The sequence below is a fragment of the Gymnoscopelus microlampas genome, assembly GCF_963454915.1.
Source record: "Gymnoscopelus microlampas genome assembly, chromosome: 9".
Taxonomy (NCBI): domain Eukaryota; kingdom Metazoa; phylum Chordata; class Actinopteri; order Myctophiformes; family Myctophidae; genus Gymnoscopelus; species Gymnoscopelus microlampas.
Window position 1 is genome coordinate 9934226 of NC_139946.1, and position 18514 is coordinate 9952739.

The 18514-nt window shown below is 39.7% G+C and overlaps 1 protein-coding gene across 1 annotated transcript; it reads right to left on the reverse strand.

The window, feature by feature from the left end:
- Positions 1-3710: 3710 nt before the first annotated feature.
- On the reverse strand, positions 3711-17350 carry timm44 (translocase of inner mitochondrial membrane 44 homolog (yeast)). Its single transcript, XM_084066370.1, has 13 exons — positions 17298-17350; positions 16075-16176; positions 15255-15428; positions 15043-15123; positions 14797-14925; positions 13744-13880; positions 13283-13368; positions 11190-11282; positions 9698-9822; positions 9214-9264; positions 8892-8981; positions 8227-8337; positions 3711-6150 (listed from the first exon to the last, which is right to left on the reverse strand). The coding sequence occupies exons 1-13, from the start codon at positions 17325-17327 to the stop codon at positions 6031-6033; spliced, it is 1329 nt and encodes a 442-aa protein (XP_083922496.1). The 5' UTR covers positions 17328-17350; the 3' UTR covers positions 3711-6030.
- Between the last annotated feature and the right edge of the window lie 1164 nt (positions 17351-18514).

Here is an 18514-nt window from a genome sequence, read left to right on the forward strand (position 1 = left end):
GGTGAGAAGAGAGATGCAGCATATTAACTGAAAAGGAAGGATGACAGGCATCAAAGACTTAAAAAAGCATGGGTTTCCGAGGCTATCAGAGACTTGACATGTGTCGAAAAATTCCATTTGTAAAACACAAAACAAAACCTGTTTGAAATAATATCGCTCCAGTGACAAGTGGCGGGGAATTGAGCTCCACAGTCAGTTACTTTTAAGGTCATCTCTCTTAAAGCAAATTGCGATTTGACACCATTTTCTCTCATACTCTACAGAAACGATTTGTTAGAATATCTACTATTATATCTTATTATCTATATTTTCCATACCAAGCAATTCCTAGCTGAACCGCCACCCCACACCAAGCAATTCCTACCTGAAAGAACCCCATACCAGTTTGTCACACCACAGAATAATGTGTTTCTCTGTAGACATTAGCACGTTTTTTTGCCATAACTAAATATGCAAGAACGAGGAATGGTAAGCTACATGATAGAACAGAATGCTCTATCAAGCCCTTTTAGCCCACTTATTCCAGCTGGCCACCCCTGAGTGAGCACAATTCAATATACTGAGAACAAAATAAATGAAAGAAAATGTTCCATTTATGCTACGCACAGTGACATTTCTATTTACAAGATAGCAAAACGATTCACCCCTACTGCTTGTTCGTCAGTCACAAGTTATCAATCTGTAGGAACATTTTCATTATAATATTACATACCCTGTGCTACACTTTGGGATGCAGTGTGACAACTGAGAGTAGCCTACAGTACTGTTAGTAAGGACCATGTATATGAAGATAAGGTTGAAAATGGGTGAAGTGCTCCTTTAAGTTGTGTCATTTTGATCAACTAATGATCTTTGGTTTATATGTGTATTATGTCCAAGTAATTGTAAAAAGCCAAAAGAGCCAAGAGTTTAGAAAAAATTGCATTTTGAACATTGGTTGTGATTTCTTTGTCCAGGGTTTTGAAAAATGTGCACATCAACGTTCTGAAACTAGTGGTAATAAAGTGTGCGTGCGTGTGCGTGTGTGTGTGTCATGAGTTGAAGAGATTGTGTGAGAAATCAATAAACCCAAGATAAAAGTAGAAAGTGATTCTTTATTTAGCATAGGCTATTCCAGAGTGTATTGTTGTGCCGTGTTGTCTTCGTCACATAGTGTCTCTGCTAAAGGACATGGCACGCCGCATACTGCATCAGCACTCACCCTTCAAGCAAGAGCATATATGTGACGCTTCTGCCCTACTTCTGTGGGACCTGACCTGACCTGTGTGTGTGTGTGTGTGTGTGTGTGTGTGTGTGTGTGTGTGTGTGTGTGTGTGTGTGTGTGTGTGTGTGTGTGTGTGTGTGTGTGTGTGTGTGTGTGTTCATGGGAATGTGGCTTTTTCTGTCAATAAATCAACGGTTTACTATGTACAGTATGTTTGCATGTGTCAGGGTAAATTCTAAATTATATTGTCTTATTGGTGTAAGTAGAAAAATATAAAGGAGGACAGACTGTGGGATTTTAAGGCACACAGTATATACTCCATTGGTTTGAATCATACTTAAAGGTCAGGGCCTACCTTGTGCCTTTGCAATTGCACACCTGAGCCTATGATCTGAGCAGACAAAAATGGCATGGAGAGTTCCCCAATTCTGGGTCGTCATCTGTCCAACATCGACATGCTCCCACTGGCTCAGATTATGGAAAAACAAAATATTATATTTTTTCAGATGACCCAAGAATTCAGATTTTGGGTAGTTTGGGTAGTAAACACTAGCCTAAAAAGGGGAATCCCTACCCAAACTCAAAACTAAACTCCTTACCCAAATTCAAAACTAACCTAAAAGAATGGCTTAACTTAAAATACAATTGATCATAGTTTAACACCTTGAACACCTTGATTGTAGAATCCACCCTGCCCCTCATTTTCTCTGTATATACCTTATGATGCTGCTGAGTTTTATTCCAATATGTATTGTATTTGTAGTGGATTGTATGTATTGTATTGCTGATGAATTGAGTACAATGGAAACAAGCTCCCTGGGCCTATATGTATAACCTTGCATAACCTTTGACTCAATTGACTGTACTACTTGTACTGTTCACAAACGTGTTCATAAAGTATTCAATCACAATCAATTCAAAGCAGAAAAACAGGTTTGGGATCACTTTGATATCCGATCATCTGTGAATCTGTGATCATAGAATTAAATGCATTGAACAAATCAACAATTGCATGTACCAGTTTTCTTCACTTAAACAAAGACAAAACTGAATTAATTGTTTTTGGAGCCAAAGTCAATGCTCCATTTCAATCAGCAATGTTAAAAACCACAAACCAAGCTACAAATCCTGGTGTAGTCATGGACTCAGACCTGAATTTCAACAGCCACATTAAGTCAACCTACTATCACCTTGAGAATATATCTAGGATTAAATGGCTTATGATTCAGAATGCTGCTTCTTTCCTTATACCAAGAAGGTGGATCAAGTGGATATCACTCCAGTTGTCAGATCTTTACATTTACTGGCTCCCTGATTGAAAAAAAAAGGATTTAAAAATACTATGGTTTATAAAACATTCAATGGTTTAGGGTTAAATACATTTCTGATCTTGTGATGCATCATGAACAATGCAATTTTCACTACTTCTCTTTTTTTTAACATTTATGGTATTTCTTATATTTTATGAAAATATATTAAATTATTTTGAAAAATTATACAAATACAAAATTCTTAATTTCTGATATATATTTTTTATAATTTGAGATAATCTAAAAATGAATACATAGGAAACATAAAAAGGGTGATATTTACTTGCGACCCATGGGGTCCCAACCCAGTGTTTGTGAAACAGTGCTGTATAAGCTCAATATATGCCTGCCAATGAGTGTGTGTGTGTGTGTGTGTGTGTGTGTGTTGAGGGGGTGCATCCTGAGCAGTGGGGAGCCACCCTGAGGAGCTGCTGCCTCAGCGTAGCTTACCAATACCAGCCGAGGGGATCCATCATTCTTGACAACCCTGGAATCGTATTCTACACAAACAGGCATGCATACGCATATAGTACACACGACACATACACACCTTCAATGTACAGGCTTGCTCATCAGGCACTCCACATGCCCCTTACTGTTACAAGGCCAGCATAATCAATCCTGCCATGCAAGAGAAGGCCCATCTGAATTCATAGAGCACTGTTTGTGAATTCTACCTTCTGTACCTCTGTAACCTCGATTTGTCTAGCAGCTTAGGAGAGTCATACTAGATCCATTGTGAGTGCAAGGAGTGATTTGATTGAATTGTGGCTCTAGGGGAAGACAGAAATGCACATCTGACAGATTCAATTTCCTGTTATGAACACTTTCAGGTAACAAGTGAGGGGTTTAGTTTAGGGGGAAAATGTTACATATTAATTTGTCATTTAAATGCTGAAAGTTTTTTTTTAAAATATATTTAATACTTGCAGTACCATTCAGTAATGAGTTTTACTTTCATGCCAGAAATTAGTCACAGTAGCAGGCAGCACATTTTCCAAATGGTGGTACCTCTTCCTTAATTGGGGGGAAGGGGGGTACTCATAATTTCAAGTATAACATTACTTTTTGTTTCTTACTTGGTACTTTGAGAATTAGATCATGTATCTTAAATATTCAGTAGAGTATAAATAACAGAATTGCCATTCTGGTTGAAATTCTTGCATTTTAATCAGAAGTGTTGACTCTCCACACCTTTGATATGGATGATGTAGATTGTAGAGGAAAAAATACAGGATTTGCAAGATAATTATTCACTGTTCCCCGATGTTGACTTGACAGAATAGGGCTTGTGTACAATCAGTGAGTTGTAATAGTGCGGTCTGAGTATCTGTATATGTTGTGACTCTTACCTCATTCATAACTTACAGTATATTTGTTAGAAAGCCCACATCAGACAGTCCTTTCAGAGGTGTAGTGGCAGGCTATTTAAGCACACACACACCCGTGTTTATTTAAGAACCTGCAGATGTGTCCCCATCACAGTGGACCACTGGTTCTATGGTTCCAGGTGGTCCCCAGCTAAATGAGGAACAACAATTATTGACCACATTTCATTATTTGCCTATTTGAAAATAGCTGATCTACGAGCTTGTAGATCTATTTTTGAAACATGTTGACAAATCTTCTATGGGGGTCCCTGGCACAAAATAATTTCAATTTGGGGGTCCTTAAAATCAAAAAAGTTTGAGAACCATTGCACTGGACCACATAGTTGACAAAGCTGAAACGAGAAATTGGTACATAACATGATCAAATTACTTCTTCAGTTACAGTAGAAACGGGGACCATTAATAAGTCACTACACAGTCAAATCTAGTGTAATCATTAGCCCCCCATGTTAAACATAACATTTTGTGAATGCAAAATCCAGTGTTAAAATGACTGGTGTAAAAATGGACCACGTAAGAGTCCATTTAGAGTTAAAAGGACCCATTTCATTGTTAAATGTACATCTCTACTCTGTATTTTACAGTGTACGATATCTGCGCAGGCATGGCACAAGTAGGAATGTCAGTGTTATGATAATTTGATGAGTTGCACCAAATCAGGGCGCACTGTCTTCACATTGACAAGACTAGTCACACTACAGGTGAATTGAGTTCAGGTGAATTGAGTTCAACTTGCAACTAAAGATTAGTTGACACAGGCTTATTTGAAAGCCAAGGTGACCCAGAGCAGTGATCCTCTTATTGTTGGTTGTTCATGCCAACCTCTACAGAAAGTGATAAAAGAGAATCCAAAAGAAAAAAGTCCAAATCACAATTTCATCCATTATGTGCCACTATTACAGTCACAGAGGCCATTGTATTTCACTCAAAGCAAATTGAATGTTACCTGAATGTTATTCAATATTCATTACTAAAATTAAGTGTTCTATTTCTGCTATGAAAAAAAGAAGAAAAGCAAATCATCTGCAGATTAGCATTTTCCCATAGGAAAGGATGTAGGTCACATTGAACCCCCACTTAATTGAGCATTTAATGAAACAATTTGAGCGTGCCCTTCATGTTATATTCCCAGGTTCCTTTTAAGATGAGCTTAAATACTTGAAGGGGCATGGTTTCATTCAAATGTTCCAACAATGTCTTAAAAGCTGGAAAAAGGGATCCATTTTATTTCATAATAAATATAAACTTTGTTAAGTTTTAACAATTACACTGGACTATTATCATACAAACATGGGTCACAAGGCCACTATTATCCAAGATAATTTCCCAACAGAGAAAGATAAGGGTTTGACAGAGAGGGAGTTAAATTAAAGTTCATCACTTCATTGTGAAACTAACACCATTGCAGCCTGCTTCAACCATGTCAGGGGCTTAGTTATGTACTAATTTTGCACTTCGCATCTTTTGAAAGCCATCAGAAATGTGCAAGACAGAAATCCCTGATATTATCCAAGGAAGTAAATTAAGAGTAGAAATGGGGTACAAAGGAATCTTCAACCTCATGACTGAAACAAACACTTTGGACTGTTCTGCACCAGAATAAGTAAACGGGTAAACAGACAAGTAAGGGAGGAACTGAAGATGGAGACGAGTAATCTATCACCCCCTTGTGTCAAACAGTGGAATGACTGGGGTATCTATACTGGGGAACAGCAGCTTGCAATCTGCCCATATCAGCCTGTCCGGCTGTCCAGAAGAGGAGTAATAAGTTGGGCAGCTGATAATTAGCAGCAACACTACATTTTGATGCTTCTGTAGCAATTGAGCCCATGACCCGCTGGTCCTTCATGCTCCATCCATCCACTGACTTCCTCATTCCAAGCCTTGGACAGATCCGTTTCCAGATAATCGCTGGGGTCTGCATGTTTGGTGTCCCAAGGTGTGTCTGTGTTTTATTGTCTTTCTTTTTTTATTAATAAGAGTCTTATGCCTAATTTAAACTCCATCGCACAATGGTGTTGCTTGCCAAACAGAACCGATCAACAAGCTAACGACACGTTGTTAGCTTATAGATCCGTTATTTTCGGCAAGCGTCACTGTCGTACGATGAAGTATAAATTGAGCTTTAGAGGATCTGCTCAGTGCTGGATGCAGAGATGTCTAGTAGTCTCCACGCAGCGTTGGGGTTGAGTTCCTCCTGGTCTCGACACAGAGCCCACACATACATCATCCTCAGCACCTTGTCCTGAGAAGAAACAGATTTCGCTCTTCAATTCTACGTAATCACTATAAATTATATACTGGTGAAGAAAGCAACACAATTTAGGCATTCAGTAGACACCATTATCCAGAGCTAAGTGCAATGAACTGAATCAACCAACAACAGGTTTAATTGGACATGGAATTAAAGGGTCTACACCATGAATTTTAACTTTTTCTTCTTTTTTGTGTGTTTTTGGTCTCCCCTACCTCTCTTCTATCCTCAAAAATACCCCAGTTTGAACACTCAGGCTTTCACAGCAAATCTGGGGTTTTCTGTAAATTGGTCAAAAAACAGGCCAAACTGATTTGGTCCCAAAAGTGATGTCACTAGCGCGAACAATTTAAAAAAAAAATATATATATATATTTTTCTTTTTTTTACTTTTTCCACACAGAACCAGGAGATAACATGCATACAAACTGGCTCAATAGCGCCCCGTGCCAAACAGGACAATGTGGTATTGCAGGTGAAAGTGCTTTATAAGCCAGAGAGAAGTTAGTTGGACTGAGTATATCTGAGGCTTGATTTAGGCTCAAACCTTTTGAAAAACGTTCGAGGGACATAAACAATATGATATTAAATATATATATATTTTTTTTAATTCATGGTGTAGACCCTTTAAGCTGCTAAGAAAACAACAATGCTGACAAGTAGAAAAATGCTACAAAGTAACTCGGTTCAACCTAGACAAGTAGACTTCAACCTGGGTAGTAGTATACAACATACATACAGCATCTACTGTGTAACATTACCATACAGTAAAGTCAACAACTGCAGATGCAGAGATAACAAGTAGAATCAAAAACAGTTCTGTTGATGTAAAGGGTCTCTTGAAAGGCACTATACAAGTTAAAGTTATTATTATTAAGTACTGTATATGCTAGGAGATGAGGTGGAGTTGGACATGCATTTTCAGACTACGGTTGAAGATGAGGAGTGACTTTGCCGTCCTGACTGACAGCAGGAGGTAATTCCACACTAAACAAGACAGCTAACACAAGCCTTGTAAATTCAACCCAACTGTGTGGTTTTGGACTGACAGTGTACAATGAAATTGTTCCCCAACAGTGTCTTCCCCCCCAGCATCATCAACTTTAACATGGTTGGCTGTCTTTGCCGTCAACAGCCTTAAGAATAGCAAGGATATCTCTGTAATACCGACAGGTATAAACTAATACTGAATTACCTGGACCGTACAAGTACCCAGATGGCCCATGAGCATCCATAATCAAAAGAGTTTGAAAAGAAACTGATTTATGTGTCAGTGGTGAGGCGAGGAGAAGGACAGAGAGGGGAGGAGTGGCATTGTGCATAGGAGAAACAACTCTGTCCTTAAAGGCAGAGTCTGTAGTTTCAGTCTGGACATTACGATCCAGCTCATAAAGCACTGAGGCAGGGTACATAGACCATTAATCCACACAGCCTTTTCATCTTACTACTGAGCCGGGGACAACTGCATGGTGCTGAACACATACCTCAAAACCGCCACAAATCTCTGGTGTCCCTCAGGTGCCCCCAATGGACACTGTCTGATTGGGGTCTTAAAAGGACCATGCCAGTGTAATTTGTACTTCTAGCTATTATCAGAGATAGCCAGAGGTCATCTTTAAAAATGTTTTGTGTACATAAGTGTATACAGTAGTGATGCGCAGGTCGGTCTGTTCCTCAACCCACTCTAAAGAAGCAAGAAATAAATACAAGGAGGGAGAGAAATGGAGGGAGCGGCAGAGACAACGAATGAAACAAGGTACCATGCATGCGCGCGCGCGCGCATGCACGCACACACACACACACACACACACACACACACACACACACACACACACACACACACACACACACACACACACACACACACACACACACACACACACACACACACACACACACACACACACACACACACACACACACACACACACACACACACACACACACACACACACACACAGAGCTGTGGGAAGGGAAATGACCCAAATTGTAAAAATGTGTAAACATCTTTTTACACACTCAAGAGTCAAATTAAGACTCTGGATTTTACAGTGCAGTTGTAACGTACCGGGTCTCCCTCCACCACCTCTCCTTTAGGGTTGCGGATCACCATGACAAGCTGGGCTTGGAACGTGATGATCAATACTGGACCCTGCTCCATCATCTTCCCCATGGCCAACTGGAAAGAGACAGTGATTTTCAAAACATTTTTATTTCAAGGACACCCAGTTTCATATGCATTACCCCACAAAACCCCATTTGATACAAAAAAAGAATATCTCTGGAACCCTAATCTACACAGTAAAATCCTCAGTGTTCCATTTTGTACTTTCTCAGAGTTACAGACCCATTAGGGTCCATTTGATTGTAAACTCTAAAACAAAATATAGCTGAAGACCCCTTGGCACCCCCTCAAGGTCCACTGGACTGCATGTTGAAAACCACTGTTTCATTAAATTCAAACATTTAAAGCAGCTTATAATTGCATTCAGTTCAAATGGTGCATTAGTTTAACATGGCTAAAGGACATGTAAAAACATCGCCCCCTTGGCACAGCTGTCTATTACTGCAGACAGCTTTAAAAAGTTCAACAACCATTCTTTAGCAAAAGACATGGTGCTGTGGACTGCAAAATCACAGAGCTGAGAAACGGCAGTCTCCTTCCGCAAGTACACGTCTTTACACACCAAGGGATATGTGTTAAGACCTTAAGAATAGGCTTGGTTAACTCACATCAATATTGTCAATGTCCAGAATCTTAGAGTGGAACTGTAGCCCCATGGCCTTAGCTTGCTGGATTGGGTGGGCTAACTGGCTGTAAGTCTAGAGGCCCACCAAGGACAGGCAGGGAGGGAAAGAGAAATGAGAGAGGGAAACATTACTAATGACAAGAAAAAACACCCATGGATGGAAATTCTGTATTTGCAACAGTACTCCAGGGAACAATAGCATTATCCTGAGATTCCAGTTACTTTATTTTTGCAGTCTGTATGAAAATCTGTCTGTTTCTTCTCCGTTATGAGCAGAGATAGACAGTGGATTAAAGAGGTCGTACCGCCTCATAGCTCCAGTCCTTCAGTACCTCCAGCTCCCCTCTGATCATGGCCTGCAGACAGAGCAAAGCACACAGTCGCAGTAAAAGTTAGAGAAGAGACAAAGGGCTAATGGAAAGCACATCAAATATCTTAGTAGTGCTGGGAAGGTGCTCTTTGGTAATGGGATCGTGACATTTAAATGGAAATGCCTTCATTTATTTATTTAATATTGATTAGTTTTGAGTCCAGATTTTCATGGGCTTGGAGTGGTACAAACTAAATGCTAAACTAAATCAATTGCGTATCAAGTTACAGACATACAGACAGACAGGCAACATTATCTGCAATGCAGTGATTTGAACGCAAATCACATGAAAGTCAGTCTATGACTTTACCTTGACCACTTGCTCCTGATTTCTAAAAGGAAAAGACAAATGATACCTGACCCTACAGCACATACATTTATGTAATGTATTGTAATGTTAGCAGCAAAGCGGCACATACCTCCAGTACATTAGGGATTATGTCGTGTTCACACTGTTTGAGGAAGGAATCTTTATCAAAGGACGGGTCTATTTTCAGAATCTCAGTCAGAACCTCAGACATCTCCGTCTTGGAGAACAGTCCACCTAATCACACATCCACACAGATGAAGAAAATATATTTTTAGGTTTCATTTAAGCAGGACTGTGAAGAATTACATTAAAACAAGTATAGAGAATGACATGCTACACAGCTACACAAACTGGAATGGAACGGGCAACGTTGCAGTTACTTGACTGACACTCTCACTGGTTGAGCCAAGTTTTTCTTTTCACAGTGCATTAAAGGAGCACTCGTCACTGGCATAGGCAGGTTTCTTGACTGTCGACAGCACTCCTCTGAGACACAGAGTGTGAGTAGGCAGAAACATAGTGAGTACCAATTATATGACGTCAGCTTGAAAAATAGTGAAGGAGTCCAACAACATTTCAGTTCAGCCAAATCCATGTTTGTTTTTGAGAGTTTGTTAGGAGTTATTTTTATAGTATTTATCAATACGCCTCCCGGGGAGCAGTTAGAGATTAAGTGTCTTGATCAGGGACAATTCAACAAATAGACAGGATGGTGACCTTCTGATTCCCAGACAGCATCTCTATCCACTCAGCTATGGCCACCGTATAGTCTTCAAATATACCTTGTTGTAAAGGTGACTAATCAACGATAACAACAATATAAAATACAATACCAATTGGTATTATTGAAGGGGAGAAATAATCGACCGAAGTTACATTTCCAAACATTTCTAGAGTTTAGCTCTGGAGAAAATCAAGAGAGCCTCTCCAAATGTAACTTCTCTATGTATGGTAGCAATTCCCTTCCAGTGTCTGTTGTTACAGCATCAATTTGGTTTTGGGATATTGGGGTTATTCCACACACTATTGACTTCTGAAGTATTCCTACGTTAAAACAGTTGTTTAAAAATGAATACGCACAATTCGAGGTCTTTAAGCACTGTAATTTTGACTAGTTGTCATTTTCTGCAAATAAATGCGAAATGAAAATAGTGTCATTCACTCTCAACATGTATAAAGGTATAATAGACATTCTTTTAGGTGGGGGAAGATTCTCTATTTGACTTTACAGCCTACTGTATAATAACTGTCAGTCAGATATTGCTAATTATTTATCAAATAATTTGCCAGTCCAGATATTACTGCAGGTGGACCAGTGGTAGCCCACGGGCCGACTGTTGCCTTGCCCAGTGTTGCCGGGGTTATTGCGCTGACAAGTCGTTGCGCATGACCAGCATTGCCTGGATATTGCGTGGGTGAATTAGGCTCTCTTCCCCTCTCACTGTCCCCCGTTCTCCCTAGCTGATGGAGCTCTCCTTGTGCCCTGTCCCTCACTCCGTGTGTTTTGTGGAAGACCTTTACTGAACTGAAGTAAGTTCAGTGCTCTCAAGTGTGATTGGAAATGCCTGGAAATGAGTGGAACAGCAGAATTGTGTTGTTACCTATGATGTCAGTCATCTTATCAGTGACAGCACGTGATGCTCTGACGAGGGCGTTGTCACTCTCATCATATTTCATCTTCATCTCAAAGAACCCTGAATGGGGCAGACAGAAATAAAGACACAAAGAGTGATTGAGAGAGAACAGGAGAGAGAGGAAAAATAAAACAGACAGAGTGTAACTACAGTAATGCTGGGCTCACACTACATGACTTTTCGGGCTGAAAATGATCAGATGGCCCTGATCCTCTGTGAAAATGAGTTTTAGGTAGGGTTGTCCGATATTGGCTTTTTTACCGATAACCGATATACCGATATTGTCCAACTCTTAATTACCGATACCGATATCAACCGATACCGATATATGCGGGGATTATTGTGATTAGGGTAAGCTTAAATTTCATATCACACACACCATATACAGTAAGAACTCCTGTAACTTATTTATAAAGCAAAAAAAAAAAAAAAAAAAAAAAAATTCTCAAAAACCGATACCGATATTTTCCCGATATCAATTTTTATGCTAATATCGGCCGATAATATCGGACATCCCTAGTTTTAGGTTGGATCTTTGGACCACTCACACTACAGGATAATCAAGTCTGTGATCTGTAACATGGTCAAACTGCAACAGACCCCTTTTCTTGTGAACCCAAACATAAAACAAAACAGCAGACCCTATCCATGGCCACTACCCTGATTCATAGCGAGTGCTTAAAAACACTGATGTTACACATTTCTTTCCTGTCCAACACGCTTATTCCCACAGGCCCCGATGGCCAACTGAATGAATGGACTAAACACTGAGGCTCCGAACAACATCATTGCTTCTCTCTAGAGTGATGGATGACGAACAGTACGTTTCTGACATTTGCCCTGACAAATAAACACCAACATAAAAAGCACACCCACCTACTCACACGCTTTCCACAGAACTAGAATCCACAATGTATTCAAGACTAGAGTTAAGTGCTGATGCTGCCATGACAGCAGTGGAACTAATATTGTGGCAATTGTGTTGACTTTGCGCAATGTCATTGCTATGTCCAAAAATGACTCATCTTTAACAGTCTTTTTAAGTAATGCATAATTGCTTGGCTTGCCCCACTGCACAACACTTGCCAGAGTGGGATAAAACACATCATCATTCTGAGGGATCGGTTTCAAAACGGCCTCCCTGTTCCTCGCCTCCAGTCCCAGGAGGAACCCCGTGGCCTGACTCTTGTTAGCTGCTACTCATTAGTCAAGTCTCTCAAACTCCAAGGTTACAAAGTCCTTATTAAAACAGTCTTTATACAGGCATTGCCTCGGTACACTGTAAAATCTGTGTTCATCTAACTCAGAGAGTGTACAATTATAATGGGTACGTTTGTACACTCTCAGATTACAAATAGATAAATTCACACAGATGATTCTACTGTTCATAAATACTGTATACTGTATATATGAACATGCATGGTTTTAAAACCATGTTTTAAAATAAATAAGCTAAACTTATGCTATAACCCAAATCAGCCCGGTTTTTGACTGTACATTGTCAGATACTTGTGTATCTGACTTGTGAATGTGTCCTTATATTATCATCACTTTACCCAAATGCAGCTCAAGTGGATCAATCAATGATGGAAAAAACAACTATCTCCAAAGTTGGAGTTAGGTGGTTTGACCGACAGTTTGAGGATCCAATGCAGTTAGGTTGAAGCACGTTTTAATACTTTTCATTGGATTAATATTAGTAAAACCCACACACAGACGTAAAGGGTGTTCATAGCACTGTTTTATGGAGATATGGAGGTTTCTGCCTGACAGCGATGATGTTCAACATCTCCAAATTCAGCCATCTATATGCGGAGGGATTCCCATGTTGCATACACCTGCTTATTTCCCTACAACACTGACTGATGACAAGTCTGTGATATTACCACACATACACACTATATTCCACAGCACCATCTATTGGTCAAATCTATAACTGCAGCATGAAAAATATACAATACAAAACATAAAATCTACCTTTATGGCACATTAATACTTAATAAATACTCCCATAAGTAGACAATGTAAACACACAAGACAGAATAGTCACAGTTGCTTACTGTTGAAGACAGCATTGTTGTCTTTGAAGTCCTTCCACTGCTGATACCATTTAGAGTCTTTGTGGAGCACAACACCCATGGCTTCCCTGGAGTACAAGTATACATACACACACACACACACACACACACACACACACACACACACACACACACACACACACACACACACACACACACACACACACACACACACACACACAGTGTCATTATTAACACACAGTTTATACACTGTAGCTCTAACATGGCAACGACCTCATCCTCAGCTAAAAATCATGTAGTCAGTGCCGTGTTAAAATCAGTTCATATTGCAGTTCGCCCCAGTTATAATGGTAATAACAGAACACTAACATTACAAAAACAACTCTAACATCAAACTTTTCTAGGCCCTGTGATCATACTTTTACATAATGGTGCGGTTTAGTGGTGGAAAAGCGCCTTGAGAATGGAGGGTGTTCACATACTCGTTGGCTTCAAAGACTCTACTGCTGTCGTCTGCACCCTTGGAGGAGAACTCACTCCTCTTTCTGAGTCTGGAAGGGGGTCGGTAGGGACCAGTATGACCAAGGTCATCTATCTCTTTCTGCACACTCTCCATGCCCTGTGGGAAAAAACAAAACACATATTATATATATATACAGTACTTTAAAGACAAAGACGTTGCAGTGTTCAGCAGTGTGAGGCCCTGTCCACACATACACAAGTATTTCTTTTAAACAATACGTTTTGGGGGGATTTGTCCACACACAAACACGTTTTTGGCCCCTAAAAAAAGATTTTTTTAGCTATTTATTTTCAAACACTGGACACTGGCGCTTGTTATCAACCCCGTCAGTCACTCGTCCTCCTACGGACAATAAATAGTATTGTTCTAAAATTAATACCAGGCCGTTTTAGATATTTATAAATATATAAATAAATGTTACTATTCCACCATATGGAGTAACAGGAGTCACTGGTTTTATAATCGGTAGAAGACGTGGAGAGATAACGTTACCTTTACACACTGTGAGGCAAATTGGAGCCCTGACAGAATGCATTGAATTCAATGAGAGCCCGGCGGTATGAGTAAACACTATATTTGAATGATATAACTTTGTCAAATAATCAGCTCAGTAAAATAAAAGGAGACGTAATACACATTGTTCTCTGATCTCTTGTTTTTCGATATGCACGTTGTATAATTTTATTGAGGTATCCAAGTACAGACCGGGCTGTATGGGCTGCCTGTCAACGCGAGACAGCAGTTGTCACTCGACAGGCTGTCAACAAACACATAAGAGGGAGTAATTGATCCATGCGGACCTCCATGGCGTGTGTCTTTGGTCCCCTAGCAAAGTAAGAGGCTATGATTGCTAAAGGAGGGCGCCCATAACCCCTCTACACTTTAATATCTATGCATGGTATAAATGTCCATATTTTAATGTGTTACAATTTCATGTTGTCTAAAGCTTCACGGTTTCATTTTTGTTTTGTAAGCAGGGCAACTATATTACAACCTTAAAACAGTGACCTACTTGTGATATTGCTTTAAATGCCCCAGTCTTTCCAAACATCTCTCCACTCTTGGACATAGACCCTGCTGTGCTCTTGGCCCCTTCCTTGAGCTTCCTTCCAATGTCTGAACGACCAACCTCCTCAAAACCCTGAAAACACATACATACACACAAACCACTGAACTCAGATAATGGTAGGAAGCACATAAACAAATGTATGAACTGGATACATAAGATGATGATTTGAACTTAAATGTTTCCACGTACCTCTTTGACAGTCTCTGAGAAGGTCCCCAATGTTTTCTTCAGGACCTCAGAGGTCTTCACAGTTTCTGACTCAATAGATTTCTGACATTAAAAAAGGGGTTGGAAGATAAGAAAGAAAGATGAACACAACACGGCACAAATAATGCATCTCATATTTAAAACATAGCACAACTGACTGCTACAGAGGTTCTGGAATGTAGCCAAACACTAACATATTTCTTCCGAGCTTGTGTCAGTGCATCCGATTCATCTAGTTTTTTGGCCTCTTCCCGGAACTTCTTGATGTTCTCCTTCATCTCCTTGTTCTTGTTAAGCCCCTCCTTCAGGTTATCCAGAAACTCTCCCAGGAAACCTTTCCTGCCTCCACCTCCTGACGCATACCGTACCTACGTGTACATGAATACGAGTTAAGGACACCTTTTTACTGTGTTGAAGCACATATAACTCTCAGCTTGTATTTATCTGGCAGTGGGTCTCTGAAAGCTATGCAAATCATGGTTTCATGAAACGTAATTATATTAATTCATTCGTGTGTTCAAGAAGTATTTCACTCCCCAAATGACTTAATCAATTACTCACCCCATGATGGCTTGAACACAAGGATAATTTTAAAGGATCCAAAAACAGTGAATAGTTGGAAAAAGAGAATTGTTTAAAAAACAAATGGGGGTCCAGGATTAACAGCAAAACTCCAAAACAACACTCAGTGTAATCCCAATTTCAGTGTTATGTGTCCAGTAAGTTATATGCTCTGTCTGCTTCCAAAGCTTTGCTTTATAAAATATATTTTAATTCAGTTTCTTCCAGTGCAAACCGTTTCTGACAGTATCCAGGATACCGTCATCCCAAACACAAAAAAGGTATAAAGGGTTCCAAAAAAGGGGCTATTCATTCCCCATACATTCACATATGTTACACAAATGAAGATTATCCTTGTACTCAAGCCATTACAGGATGAGTAATTGATAGGGGAAAGGTAATTTTAGGAGTGAACTACTCTAAGAAAAAGGAGACAATGTAATCAGTGACTACCTGTGAAGAATTTGTAAGGGACCCACATATCCTGTAGACATGAGGTCTGTTGTGAAGGAGCAAGTAGGGGCTGGATACCAGCAAACCTCTTCTGATACATATCTAGTGAAGAAAATAGATTAAACCTCACTCAAATACTGTAGACCAGTCAACTTCAGACGACTTAACACTTTTCAGTTGTTTGTTACGAGGAAAAATATGTATATGCATTCAATTCAACTACATACTAGATTTATACATTTAGAAAAGCAATATGGAAACAAGTCCCCAATACTTTTTTGTGATGTGCTTTTAGCCCAAGTGTGTTACTGCACTTCCATGCTGGTCACATTTTCGACTAATAAAGTATTCAATCAATCAACATAATCTGGTCCAATTGGTTATTCAGTCTGCATTGTACTGTACGCGACAAGTATAAGACCAGGAATCCAGGATTAGTAGACTCCAACATGAACACGCATAAGCAGTGGTGTACAGTAACTAAGTACATTTACTCAAGTACTGTACTTCAGTACAATTTTGAGATATTTTTACTTTCTTCAGTATTTCCAATTTCCAATACTTTTACTTCTACTCCACTACTTCTCAGAGGCAAATATTGTATTTTTACTCCACTACAATTATTTGACAGCTTACTAGTTACTTTGTAGACTTTGATTATTATTACAAAACATACATTAACCACTTCAGCCCTATATATATTTCGGCCATTTGAAAATAGCCGATCACAAATGCCAAAGCATTGTGAGCTTGTAGATCTGCTACTTTCAAAAGATTTTTTATATATTTTGAACTTGTGAAACGCGACATTATGCTTAATGAGTAATTTTACTTTTGGTACTTTAAGTACATTTTGATACCAATACTTATGGACTTTAACTCAGGGTAAATTTTGAATTCCGGACTTTTATTTGTAACAGTATTTCTACATTGCAGTATTGATACTTTTACCTGAGTAAAACATTTGAATACTTTTTCCACCACTGAGCATAATTGACATTTCATTTAGCTGGTTGTGATTTCCATGCATCAGGTCGGCTTGGAGCTCCTTCCATTCAGACGTTAGCAAGGCTAGCTTAGCATTTAGCTCGGAAAAGGCTCATATCAACATTGGTGAACAAGAGGTTTGACGTACGCACGTTTCTCCACAGTCAATGCCAAACGTGCATTAGCAGTAAAAGGTGTTTGGAGTCATTATTTGACAGTGGTTACTGTAAACTCACCTGGTAACACTGGCACAAGGAGGTCGCCATCTTGCTCGATGAAATATGTGACCTTTTCCGGTGATGACCTTCTGACGTACGAGTGGGAGGGGCTTGGGCAGTGTTGCCTGGTTTTGCGAGAGTAAATAAGCAACCAATTCTATGAAAACAACCCCAAAAGAAGCGACTTCAGGCCACATGAGCACATGAGCGTCGGCTATTTGAAAACAGCCGATCTACAAGCTCACCACGCGTCGCGATGCGACGCGTTGTGAGCTTGTAGGTCGGCTATTTTCAAAACTATCTTGACAAGTGACAAATGTGAAACATTTTTAACACCACCATGATCCCTGGCACACAACATTTTCAGATAGGGTCCGCAGAATACATATTAATTTGGGGAGGACATGAAAATGTTTGAGAAACACTGGCTTAAATATTTAGGAAGGAACCCATAATAAGCACCTACACCTTAGAAACAAGCCCAAAAAACTGCAACCCGCAATTACCAATATTTAAAAGCAACTATACAGAAAAACAAGCCCAAAGTTGCTTATAATACAAGGACATGGCAACTCCGAGCTTGGCATGAAAAGCCTATCGTTGCGTAAAAAGGGCGCCCCCAATCGGCCATGTTCATATTCCCTAGCTTCCAAGTCCAGCCGTAATTAATGTACAGAAATAAAGAGTAAAAATGACTGTCCAACATTTTATTAAGTGGTAAAATATAAGGCACCACATCGGGTAAACCCTTCTGCACGAGAAACAATTTATTCACACTAGGCCGATGCATGCCCCTATCCAGTTATGCCACAGCTAACCGCTCAAGACAGATTCTGCAAACATCAGAATCTGTCAGCACCACTGCCTTGAACATGTAGTGTTGTTAGTAAGAATAAACACAGAAAAATCTTTTCCGTTATCACCATATGGGTTCCCAGATTGTGCCACAGCCTACCCACTGCCAGATCAATTAGTGCATACTTGGTATCATAGTTCTTGGGGGCATCAGGGATCTTCATATGGGTATAAATGGGACACACTGATCTGTAGATTTTTCGTTTTGGACAACCACTGATCCAACAGACTTCTCAAACGGTAAGGGCAACACACCCTCAGGTCCTCTGGAGTGGGATACACATACCAAGTTTAAAGTTTATTGGTCAGCCAGTTCCAAGATAAATTATAGATTTAACATTTTGCTGCTTGTACCAAATAAACCCCTCTTCATTCTTGAA